This window comes from Gekko japonicus, unplaced genomic scaffold (assembly GCF_001447785.1).
Source record: "Gekko japonicus isolate JY-2015 unplaced genomic scaffold, Gekko_japonicus_V1.1 scaffold1112, whole genome shotgun sequence".
Classification (NCBI taxonomy): domain Eukaryota; kingdom Metazoa; phylum Chordata; class Lepidosauria; order Squamata; family Gekkonidae; genus Gekko; species Gekko japonicus.
In genome coordinates, this window is record NW_015168080.1 from 250,247 (window position 1) to 263,066 (window position 12,820).

At 46.6% G+C, this 12,820-nt stretch overlaps 1 protein-coding gene across 1 annotated transcript in view; it reads right to left on the reverse strand.

Annotated features, from left to right (window-relative positions):
* Positions 1 to 298: 298 nt before the first annotated feature.
* LOC107113359 (ras-related protein Rab-38-like) overlaps positions 299 to 12,820 on the reverse strand; it is a 21,582-nt gene continuing 9,060 nt past the window's right edge. Inside the window, exon 2 of the mRNA XM_015414684.1 lies at positions 299 to 544. Within this exon, the coding sequence (XP_015270170.1) occupies positions 392 to 544 (153 nt within the window). The 3' untranslated portion in view covers positions 299 to 391. The remainder of the gene's footprint in view (positions 545 to 12,820) is intronic.

A 12,820-nucleotide genomic window follows, 5' to 3' on the forward strand; every position in this document is an offset into this window, starting at 1 on the left:
TCAATCAGCTCTTTGCTTTCCGTGAACATCCCTTTAAACTGAGCTGTGTCATCGGAACACCCCCGGAAAGCAAATTCTGAAGTCTCTCACTGGAGAGGTTGGTCGCAAAACTCAGCAACGGTTCGGATGCCCCCTGCCTTGTTCGTGAGAGCAACCAGGCTGAGCAGCGGCCGTTCACTGGAACAACCCAAGTCGTTGCCATCAAAGACTCACAGAGAAACTCTTGTGCAACCAGACTAAACCTGAAAGAAAAATTCAAGAAGAGCTGCACATTTTCAGATCTCGGTTTGCGCTCGGGAGCAGCCGAACCTGGGCAGACACAACCAAGGTGGACATTTTCTTCATCCGTTGTTTGCTCAGTTCCCATGTCTGCGAACAGCTTGGAAATTGCTTAGGGTCTAAAGCAAGCTGAACAGCTGGCGAGCTTGGAGGAATTCAAGTGGGGTTGAATGACATCCGGTTCGACGGGCTGCATTGGGTCACTCTCACTAGCGATGATATGTTTCACCAAACACCTGGAAGCTTCATCGATGTTTATGTTTTCCTGCAGGTTTAAAACAAACAAACAAATGGCATTAATGATTCAACTATTTGGGAGGGGCTGTGGCTCACTGGCAGAGTATCTGCTTGGCACGCAGAAGGTCCTAGGTTCAGTCCCCGGCATCTCCAGGAGGAGGAGGAAGAAGATTATGATGATTAGATTTATTCCCTGCCCTTCACTTCGAGTCTCAGAGCAGCTTACAAACGCAATCGCCTTTCCCTCCCCACAACAGACACCCTCTAAGGTAAATGGAGCTGAGAGAGCGCTTTCGAGGACTGCTCTTCAGAGAACAGCTCTGAGCAAACTTGTGACTGACAGAAGGTCATGCCAGCAGCTGTATGTGGAGGCATGGGGAATGAAACCCTCTTCTCCCAGATTAAAGTCTGTGCTCTTAACCACTACACCAGACTAGTTCTATCTTTTTTCATCCATGTTGATGTTTGTTTATTCCATTCGATTAGGGAATTGCTAATTTGTTTTATAATAGGCTTATAATTACAGTCATATAGATCTGTCAAATTGATGGGTATGTTGATTCCCAGATGTCTCCATACTTTGGATATCTATTTGAATTTAAAAAATAGATATAATTTGTTGGTGAGTGTCTGATTGAACATATATAGGGTATAATTTGGTTTTCAAATAATTTATGGTAAAGCTGGACATTAAGTTACATTTATTAATGTGTTGTAACAATTTTTAAAAAGAGATGATTGGGTTGCTTATGTACAGGACTATATCATCTGCGAACAGTGTCAATTTTTGTTGTTTTGAGTTTATAGTAATTCCGCTTATACTAGTAAAAGGTAAAGGTAAAGGTTCCCTTGCTCGAAAGCCAGTCGAATCCGACTCTAGGGTTGCGGTGCTCATTTCCGTTTCAAAGCCAAAGAGCCAGCGCTGTCCGAAGACGTTTCCGTGGTCATGTGGCCGGCATGACTAAACAGCAAGGCGCACGGAACGCTGTTACCTTCCCAACAAAGTGGTACCTATTTATCTACTTGCAACTTCTTGCTTTCGAACTGCTAGGTTGGCAGGAGCTGAAACTAGAGACGGGAGTTCACTCTGTCATGCGGCACACTCGGATCTCGAACTGCTGAACTACCGACCTTCCACAGCCTGCAGTTCAGCATCTTAACCACTTGAGCCACCGCAGCTATACTAGTACCTTGATGTATTTCCCATTTTATCCTCATAGAAGCCATATGAAGTGTGTTCGGAAGAGGAAGGATGTCTGCTCCATAGGAATTTGAGGCATATCGGGTCCTGGTTACATAAGCAACCTTGTAGGGTGCACATTAAAAAATTCTGGAGACCTGGCCCATATCAAGGTTGGAATGTTCCACCACATATATATATTTTACTTAGGAAATTTGAGGCATTTGGTCCTGTTCACTTAGAAACAACCCTGTGAGGTGGATATTAAAATTTAGGAGACCTGGCCCAAATTAGTGATGGAGTATTCCACCTGGAGTTGGCAACTCCTAGTACTTTAGTAGTTTTACAATAAGAGGTTCTATAACCTAAAAACTGATCAGGATACTACCAGCTGCAATCAATGTGGTTTCATAAAGCTGTTCCAGTGGGCCAGATACTTTGAGGCATGTTTGGTCCTGTTTACATAGAAGCAACCCTAGATGTGCATATTAAAACATAGGAGACCTAGCCCATAAGTGAGTATATACTGGGGGTTTCTGGTCCATATATTATGCTATGTATTTATATTCTTTATTCTAAGGAGCTACTCTCTTTTACAGAGAAGAATAGCATCATCCCGTTAAGAAACTGGTATGAGACTTCCTTTGTTGGTAAAATACATGAGACTCTGTGTAACAGTGATTATATATTGTTATTTAGCATCATTGTTTAGAAGCTATATTGTTATAAAGCATTGTTGTATTTTATACTTCTACAATTTTGTATTTCTATAGTTCTTTGTTCCTGAGGAAGGACCAGTAGTCTGAAACACTATAAACTATCTAGGAAAAGTGTTGGATATCTTCTCTGGACTTGACTGTTATTCTTCATGGATTTTGTGGATTTTTCATTCCCGTATGTAATATTTGTTACTGATATTGCTAATTATATGTTGCTTTTCACTTTACTGAAGTCTCTTTTTGTACATTTATACTTGCGGGTATTTCAGCTCACAGTTGTTTGCTGTTCCTTGCTCCATAGGACTGCCAGCTTTGGGTTGGGAAATACCTGGAGATTTTGGGGGTGGGGCCTGAGGAGGGCGGGGTTTGGGAAGGAAGGGACTTCAATGCCACAGAACTAGGTCGGGGACCCCCCCAAAAAAACAGCAATGTCCCTGTGTGACTTCCCCGACGTGATGTTACCTGGTAGTGATGTCATCACACCGGGGACGTCGTGCGAGGACGCTCTGGTTTCAGGGAAAAACTCAATGGTTTTAAGCCAGATTTACCATAGAGTTTTGCCCTCAAAACAGAGTGTCCCTGCATAACGTCTCTGGCGTGATCACGTCACTTCTGGGTGACATAATCATGTCAGGGACATCCCAGAACACCCTCCAAATGCCCCCGCCAGAGTGATGAGGGGACCTGGCAACCCTACATAGAACCCACCTTCCAAAGTGGCCATTTTCTCTCTTGGGGAACTGATCTCTATTGCCTGGAGATCAGTTGTAATAGTGATTTACAGCAAGTAAATCTCCACACACGTTTCCAGGGAAGCGTTATGCTTTATTAGACTACAGGTCTGTTACCATGTCCACAGGTTTATTGTTAGGAATGACGATAGGGCGGAAACATCCCTACATATAGCAAAATGAGGCAAATGGCTAAGCAAATGAAATCTGAGCAGGTGCGCGGGAATTCTCCCGGTGGAAGGTTACATAATAAGCGGAAGAGTCTCAGTGCCCCATGAGAGCCGAAATATTTACACCAGCAGTGGAACGCAAGCCCTCCCTCCATCCCAAGGTCAGACAGATAACTCAGTCTGGCAGCACTGGCTCTCACGGTCTCCCTATCCCTGTTTATGGCAAGCGGGCAGAGCAGCGAGCAAGCTCTGTCTGCCCCTCTCTTTCTCTCCCCCTCACACACACACACACACAATCTCCCCCTCTTCGGCCTCCTTTTTTGCAGTTTCCTCGTTTTTCTGGCAGTGGGAAGGCCGCTTGCCTGGGAGGGATCTGGCAGCAGCATCCTCTGCCTGAGGGCTCCAGGGTTGCCTTGCTGGCGGTGGGGAGGCCAACTGCCTGGGAAGGACACGTCGGCGTCCCCTGCCCTGTTACTCCAAGACTGTGTTGCTGGCCGTGGGGAGGCTGGCCACTGAGCGAGTCCGGCGCGAGGAACCATGAATTCAGACTGCGCAAATGCAGACAACTCAGTTTTTTTATTTTTTGGGGGGGGGTTAACCCCCCCCTGTGTATTTTTTTTTAACTGTTTGCATTTTTCTGCAACCCTGGAGAGTACTCCAAGTGTGCAGAAAAACCTCTTTAGCCTCCAGGTGCCCTTGTTCTACGGAAATAAGTATCCGCACGCACTGGGGACCCTTGGCTATTAGTATACAGATTATACTGAATGTATAATTGACTATGCTAAAGCCTTTGACTGTGTGGATCACAACAAACTATGGCAGGTCCTTAAAGAGATGGGAGTACCAGACCACCTCACATGTCTCTTGAGAAACCTGTATAAGGGCCAAGAAGCGACAGTTAGAACCGGATATGGAACAACTGATTGGTTTCGCATAGGAAAAGGAGTACGACAAGGATGTATATTGTCACCTTGCTTATTTAATATATATGCAGAGTACATCATGCGAAATGCTGGCCTAGATGAATCACAAGCAGGAATTAAGATTGCGGGGGAAAAGATCAACAACCTCAGATATGCAGACGATACCACTCTGATGGCAGAAAGTGAAGAGGACCTCAAGAGCCTCTTGCTCAGGGTAAAAGAGGAGAGCGCAAAAGTGGGCTTGAAGCTCAACATCAAAAAAACTAAGATCATGGCATCCGGCCCCATCACTCCTTGGCAAATAGAAGGGGAAGTCGTGGAAGTAGTGACAGACTTCACGTTCCTGGGATCCCAGATCACCGCAGACTGTGACAGCAGTCATGAAATTAAAAGACGCCTGCTCCTTGGGAGGAAAGCGATGGCGAACCTAAACAGCATGATAAAAAGTAGAGACATCACCCTGCCAACAAAAGTCCGCATGGTCAAAGCAATGGTATTCCCAGTAGTCATGTATGGCTGCGAGAGTTGGACTATAAGGAAGGCCGAGCGCAGAAGAATAGATTCTTTTGAACTATGGTGCTGGAGAAGACTCTTGAGAGTCCCTTGGACTGCAAGAAGAACAAATCAGTCAATCCTCAAAGAAATCAACCCTGACTGTTCCCTGGAAGGCCAGATAATGAAACTGAAGCTAAAATACTTTGGCCACCAAATGAGAAGGGAGCACTCACTGGAGAAGACCCTGATGCTGGGAAAGATTGAAGGTCAAAGAAGACGGGGACGGCAAAGGATGAGATGGTTAGACAGTGTCATCGATGCAACGAACATGAAGTTGAGCCAACTTCAGAGGACGGCAGAAGACCGGAAGGCCGGGAGAGAGCTCGTCCATGGGGTCGCGAAGAGTCGGACTCGACTGTGCGACTGAACAACAACACAGGGCTACAAACGAGGGAGGAAGAAAAATTATTAGTTAACTTATCTAGCAAGACTTTAACCAAGGATATGCATGACGTACTTAATTTAGGCTTGGGTTTTGTCTTTTCTCCCACGTACCATGCCTTTCAAACAAGGATTGATATATTCAAGCTGATAAGACTCATTAAACTGAAAGTGTTCTTTGCAGATTCTGAGTCTGTGATAATTACCCCTTTTAAAGAAAAATCCCAGTTTAATCCACCTGTTTATCATGCTTCTATTACGGTTTTTGAGCGCAGGGTATTGGAGGATATATTATCCATGGAACAAAATAAAATACCTATTAGATTCAATCTTAACATAGAGCAGTGGAAAAGTTTAAAACAAATAGTGGAGTGGGAGGATATCATAATTAAAGGTGCAGATAAGGGAGGAGCAGTTGTCATTCAGGATAAGACCGATTATATAGCTGAAGTAAGAAGACAACTAAACAACACTGAGTTTTATAAGAGGATGGAATGTGATCCCTCCAATGAAATAATTAGACTGAGAGAGAATGACTGGTAGGGTTGCCAGACCCACACCCCCCAGTAGAGGCAGGGGTCCCCCATTGCCAGGCCCCACCTCTCCACTGCTGATCATCTAGTCGACAAGGAGGAAGTTACCCCGAAAAAGAGGGAGATCCATAGGATGTGCAGTGATGTATCTGCTGCCCACGTAACCCGGAAGTGATGTCATCACATCCAGGATGTCAGGGTGACACTGGTATTTCAGCAAAAACTATGAAAGACACCAAATTTACCATATAGTTTTTGCCTAAATACCAGAATGTCCCACCCCCCTTTGACATCCTGGATGCGATGACATCACTTCCAGGTCACGCGGGCAGTGACATAGACATGTCGCCATATATCTTCAGAGCCTCCCTGAGGCTCCCAGTAAGTCCCCCCATCCTCCATTGGGACCTGGCAACCCGAGTGACTGGTCCAGGGTGACGCAAGGAGTGTCATGGCAGTAGGGTAGCCAACTCCAGGTTAGGGAATTTCTTGAGATTTGGGTGTGGATGGGATGGTGGGATTTGGGGACAGAGGTCTTCAGAGTGGTATAGAAGAAGAAGAAGAGTTGGATTTATACCCCGCTTTACAATCTCCTTCCCTTCCTCTCCCCACAACAGACACCCTGTGAGGTAGGAAGGGCTGAGAGAGCTCTGAGAGAACAACTCTTGAGAGAAAAGCTCTCTGGGTGACTGTCCCAAGATCACCCAGATGGCTTCAAGTGGAGGAGTGGGGAATCAAACCTGCTTCTGCAGTGTAGAGTCCACTGCTCTTAACCACTACACCAAACTGGCTCCTAAAGCAGCCATCTTCCTCCAAGGGAACTGTTCTCTGCTATCTGTAAAGTAGTTGTAATTCTGGGAGACTCCCAGGCCCCACCTGTAGGTTGGCACCCCTACATGGCAGCGGAGGGATTCAAATTCGTGTCTCCCAGAACCAGTACACCACACTAGCTCTTTTGCATCACACAGAACACCACTATACCCTTTGAAATATGTAGAACATATATATATCTAATAGCCAAGATGCCCCCTGGTGTGCGGATACTTATTTTCTATTTGTCCCGAAGGGGTATAGTCTTCCTCGCGGGAAGAAACAGGCCCTTCCACTGTGTGGGTGTGGACTGACTGTCCTTCAGAAACAGCACAGAGAAAAGGGTTCAACCCTTTTTCTCACAGTGCCATCAGCCTGATCCAGTGCACCTCGTAAAACAGATCACAAGAACTCCAGCAACGTGACTCATTCAACAGTAGCAATGCTAATTCAGAGAAACAAAAACCCCTGATAAAGAGAGAAACAAAATTTATTTGAACCAGAAAATGTTTCAGTGTTTAAAACAGACTTTATTTATACCCCCCGTTGCCACAATAGGGACCCAACGCAGTTTACAATATCATTCTCTTCTCTCTCATTTTCTTTTCACAACAATAACCCTGTGGGGTATGTTAGACTGAGAGAGAATTATGATATCCTCCCACTCCACTATTTGTTTTAAACTTTTCCACTGCTCTATGTTAAGATTGAATCTAATAGGTATTTTATTTTGTTCCATGGATAATATATCCTCCAATACCCTGCGCTCATTGTGTACTCTAACTACCTTCACAGATTTCTCCAGAGACTGCTGGGAATTGTAGTTTGGCAAAACGACAGAGAATTCTGTTTTAAAATCCCCTGCTCTCTTCTCACAAAGAGAAGGACTCTTCGACCAATCTAAGTACAGCACATACAAGACCTTGGAATTCTGCAATGACACAATATTGTGAATGTTGTCACTGGCTTCATTGTGCCTCATGTTTGTAGATGTCATTGACAATACTTTTGGGATCTCCCCAGCATATTTAAGACATTCATGGCTTGCATCCATCTCTCTACTGACAGAAGCTATACAAAAGGGCTCTTTTTGTAGCAGAAACTCCGTTGCAGATTAGGCGACACACCCCTAATGTAGCCAATCCTCCAAGATCTTACAGAGCTCTTCTTCCAGGAGCTACTGTAAGCTCTTGGAGGATTGGCTACTGTTAGCCAAACTGCCTTATCTACAACAGTTGGTAACTAAATTTAACGTGAGTTCTTGCCAAAGTTTACGGAGGTCCTGTCTACCCCACAGAGTCCCAGTGATGGAGGCGAGACTGGTGAATTCCAATCAGTTTGTTGTTTACTGAAGAGTATCAAAATCACATACACCCGAAAACAGAATCATACACACATACAATCAAGTTCCTTTAGAATTATAGAAGTACATAAAATAGTCCCATTTACTTAACCCAGCGAGCTTCCGTGGCACAAGTGGGGATTCGAACCTGGGCCTCCCACATACTTTAACCACAACACTTTACGGCCCACTACAGACCCAAAGTGATTTACATTTTTCTAACCTCACAACAATTCTTTGAGGTAGGTTAAGATGGGGGAGGGGGTCTCAAATAACACTGGGGGGGATATTACAGGAATTCAGGGCGAGGAAACTGGAAAAAAAGCTGACGAGATCAAGACTCCTGGGTCACATCTCACAAGGAAGAAGAAAACGGGGATATGTGAATCAAGGCAGCCTTCTTGCACAATTCCCGTCTCATCCCTCATTCTAATCCAAGTTAGTCCTCGAAAGCGGGGGCAGTAAAGTTGCCAGGCCCTGTGCTCTCGCCGGCGGGGTGGGTTGGAGGGATCCTTCCGGGAGTGGGGGCAGGGCAACGTCGCCACGTGTGATGTCCCCGGCATGATGATGTCACACAGAAGTGACATCATCACATCAGGGACATGGTGCGGCAACACTCTTGTATTTTGGGCAAAACTCTATGGCTACCATAGAGTTTTGCCCCAAATACCACAGGGTTGCCGCGTGATGTCCCTATCACGATGACGTCACTTCTGTGTGATGTCATCACTCTGGGGACATTGCACCGGGTCGTGGCAGCTGTGGGCGGGCCTTCCCCCTGCTGGCCAGCTGGCTTGGCGGTGGGCAGGAGCCCGCAAGATCAGGTAACCCCCGCTCCCACCTGGGGGCTGGCAACTCTAAGGGGCAGTAACTATTCCAGAGCAAGATTCAGGCGGGTAGCCGTGTTGGTCTGAAGCATCGGAACAAAGTCTGAGTCCAGCAGCACCTTTAAGACCAACAAAGTTTAATTCTGGGTATCAGCTTTGTGTGCAAGCACACATCTTCAGATACTTCAGATGTTCCAGAGCAAGACTGCTTTAGCAAGGGCATGTATGCAAGCCAACATATGAAGCTGCCTTCTACCAAGTCAGACCGTTGATCCACCTAGCTCAGCATTGTTCACTCTGCTGTCGGGGTGGGGGGTGGGTCTCTGGGGAAAAGGGGGGCTTAAATCCCTACCCCATGAGAAACCTGAGATCCTTCAACCAGGAATGCTAACGGCTGAATCCAGAACCACCCGTGTGCAGAGATCACGGGAGCAGCCAGGCATTCGTTGCCGACGTACCGACGTCTCACTATGGAATTTAACAAGACGAAATGTTGGCACTGCCCCGAGAACAGGCATCAACGATTTACAAACTCCAAGCAACAGCTTAAGTCTATCACGCGACATTCTGAACAGACTGGCAAATTCCTCTGGTTTGCAAGAAGTTATTTCTAGGGAGCTGCAAAATGTGATTCAAGCAAACAAGGAAGGCATTAAATGCCACGCTCTCAGCTCTGGCTAACGTGCAGGAGGAAGACTAGCTGTCTACCAGGCAGTGGCAACTGGCAAGAGGTCTGTGGGCAGGGGTATTGGGGGGGCAGGACACTTCCTGAGACATCACATTGCTTCCAGTAAAACAGAAGTCACATATGCAGCTCTAGGAATGGCTGGAAACTCTACGGTAAAACCACAGTGTTTCCAGCCATTCCTAGAGCTACCCTTTGTCACTTCCACTGTTTTCTTTTTTAAATTGGAAGTGACATGATGCCATCAGCGGAGAGGGGGGTCGTTTCCTCCTCCTCCTCCTGCTAACGAGCGTGCGTGTGGGGATAAGGGATTCCCTGCCCCAACCAAAGGCTTGAAAGCCCAAGTTTAATGTATGGCCGCTAGCAGGGCTATTTTTGGGCAGGAACGCACAGGAACGGAGTTCCGGCTGGCTCCCAAGTTGGCCACGCCCAGCAGGAACTCATTAGCATAATAGGCCACACCCAACAGCAGAAACTCATTAGGATTGGCTACATTAGGGGTGTGTGGCCTAACATGCAAAGGAGTCCCTGCTACAAAAAAAGGCCCTGGGTTTTGACAACAAACAAGGTAAACAGAATAACAAGCAAAAGGTGGGTGCGGCTGGATAACATGTGGGTGTGGCCTAGTGTGCTAATGAGCTGTGCTGTCAGGGGTGTGGCCCAATATGCTAATGAGTTCCTGCTGTTGGGTGTGGCCTATTATGCTAATGAGTTCCTGCTGGGCTTTTTATACAAAAAGACCCCTGGCCGCTAGATATGTGCCAAACCATCTCCACAGAGAAAAATGCCTGCTTGTGTGGATTTCCAAAGAACTCAGCAGCTACTGTTACAAACTGAATACCATCTGCACAGCACTTTTTTGTGGCATCTTAGACTTAGGGTCTTTTCTGCACAGATAACCGGCCCCGGGTTCAGTGCTGTTGTGAAGTGGGGTTTTTTCCCCCAGCTTTGTGATAGCACCGGAGTGCATTCAATTTCCCCAGCTTTTCTACGACCTTGCTCAAACCTGCTTAGTTCTCAAGTTTTTGGGAAAGACTGCAGTAAAGCCTGGATGGATGCTGTGTGGGTGGGAAACTCCTGAATTCTGTTCCTGCAACAGCCATTTCCTCCCTCTACCACCAGGGATGGACTTTTTATTAAAACAAAAATTGGCACAGGAATGTCATTTTTACCTAGGGATGCCATTCCCCAGTTGGGGGTGGGGGATCCCCCAGTTTTTCAGGTTCCTGCCTGCCACTGGCCAACTGGCCGGTGTGTGTGTGGGGGAATCCCACCCCCAAACATGATGTGTTGATGTCACATGGTAGTGACATCAGCATGTCGGCAACACTCTGGCTTTCGGGCAAAACTCTATGATTTGAGGGCGATCACACCATAGAGTTTCGCCCCCAAACCAGAGCATCACCACGTGACATGACGATGTCACTTCCACATGGCATCAGCACATCATGGCCTTCCGCCCCCTATCTCAGAAAGTCCCTCTCCCTCCTCCACTGGTGCGCCTGGCAACCCTATTTTTAACTATAGAGTTTTTGCCCAAATGCCAGAGCATTCTCATGTTGCTGGTGATGTCCCTTCTGGGTGACTGTCGGAAATTACATCGCCATATGGCCAGACACAAAGCGATAGCTGTCCTGCCAGTAAATCCCCCGCTGCAATTGGCGCTGGAAGGAGGGGCCCCGGAGCAGGGATTCCTATGCCCCCACTGGGGACCTGGGGACCCTGCATAGAGTCTGCTACTGCACGTTGTGGTGGGAGGGGAAAAAATAAAATGGTGGTGTTGCATGCACAATTATGTCACTTCTGGGGAAAGACCTGGAAGTAGAAAAAGGTAGTTGAAGAACTGAAGAAGAAGAAGAGATTGGATTTATAACCCCGCCCTTCACTACCCAAAGGAAGAGTGGCTTACAATCTCTTTTCCCTTCCCCTCCCCAGAACAGACACCCTGTGGGATAGGTGGGGCTGAGAGAGCTCTTTTGAGAACTGGTCATGAGAGAACAGCTCTGAGAGAACTTGTGACTGACCCAAGGCCACGCCAACAGCTGCATGTGGAGGAGTGCGGAATCAAACCCGGTTCCCCCAGATTAGAGTCCACGCTCTTAACCCTCCAAAGCAGCCACTTTCTCCAGGGGAATTGGCCTCTGTAGTCTGGAGGTCACTTGTAATTCTGGGAGATTAGAACCCTGCTCACGGTGGTTTTCCAAGTCACCATCCTGTGGATCCTAGATAGCTTCTGGCAGTGGGGTTGGGCCCATTCTGGGACTCGGGATGCAGATGTTTAACTAAATCAATAAACGATTGCACAGTAGAGACTCGTCACCATGTGCACACAGCCCCAAAGTCCTTCAGTAGGGCATGCAGGTACACAGTGCTGGAGGCTTACTGGCTAGGACACTCCGTACTTTTCTTCCTTGCTGCGACTTCCGGGCACACTATTGCTGAGCATTCCTCATCCCGCTGAAGATCACAGAAACGCTTTATTGAATGTGTCTCCAAGAAACCCCAGGACACGGTTTAGTATTCTTTACCAGTACCCGTCCGGTATCTTTCATCTCGCCTTAATGCAAAAGCACCACATTAATGTTCAGCTCTTTCAGACTTAATATCGGAAATAAATCCCCTTCGACCTGGGGGGGCTCGGCTTCCTTTGCTGTCATAATGTGCCTTTATTAGTTTTTATGGGCCTTTCACACTTTCCAAATGAAATATTTTTATTACTGGTCGCATAACTCTCTTAGGATTTGTGGTTCTTTTTGTCCTGGGATAGAAAGCAGCTTCGAGATTTATACAGTCAGGTGCTTCTAGGTGAGGGCTATGTGAAAACTGAGTTGCTGTTGAAAGCATCCTCAAGATTGCAACAGCACAGACATTTTGATGCAATAATTCAGAGCAAGGGGTGTCAGTTATCAGACACTGATAAATAAACAAAATATTGCAAGAGTGCTAATGTCTTAAGCATGTTTTTATTTTAAGTAAAAAAAACCATTGTGTTTGTGTCCTTTATAAAGTTTACATCTCCGCTACCTGGCATTACATTTTATGACACACATGGCCCGGCCCAACAAGGTCTCATTTATGTCAGATCTGGCCCTCGTAACAAATGAGTTCGACACCCCTGGTCTAGAACAACAAGGGCTGTTTTGTTGCAGTAGAGAACAATAGGGAACACCCACGGGAATCAGCAGTGAACAAAAGAAACTGCCTTCTGCACAGTCAGGCCTTTGTAGGTTTGCCAGGGTCTGCGTCAAGGTGCCCCCAGGTTCTGTTGCCTGCTGCTACTGCACGTTGTGGTGGGAGGGGAAAAAAATAAAATAGTGGTGTTGCATGCACAATTATGTCACTTCTGGGGAAAGACCTGGAAGTAGAAGAAGGTAGTTGAGGAATTGAAGAAGAAGAAGAGATTGGATTTATACCCCGCCCTTCACTACCCAAAGGAAGAGTGGCTTAC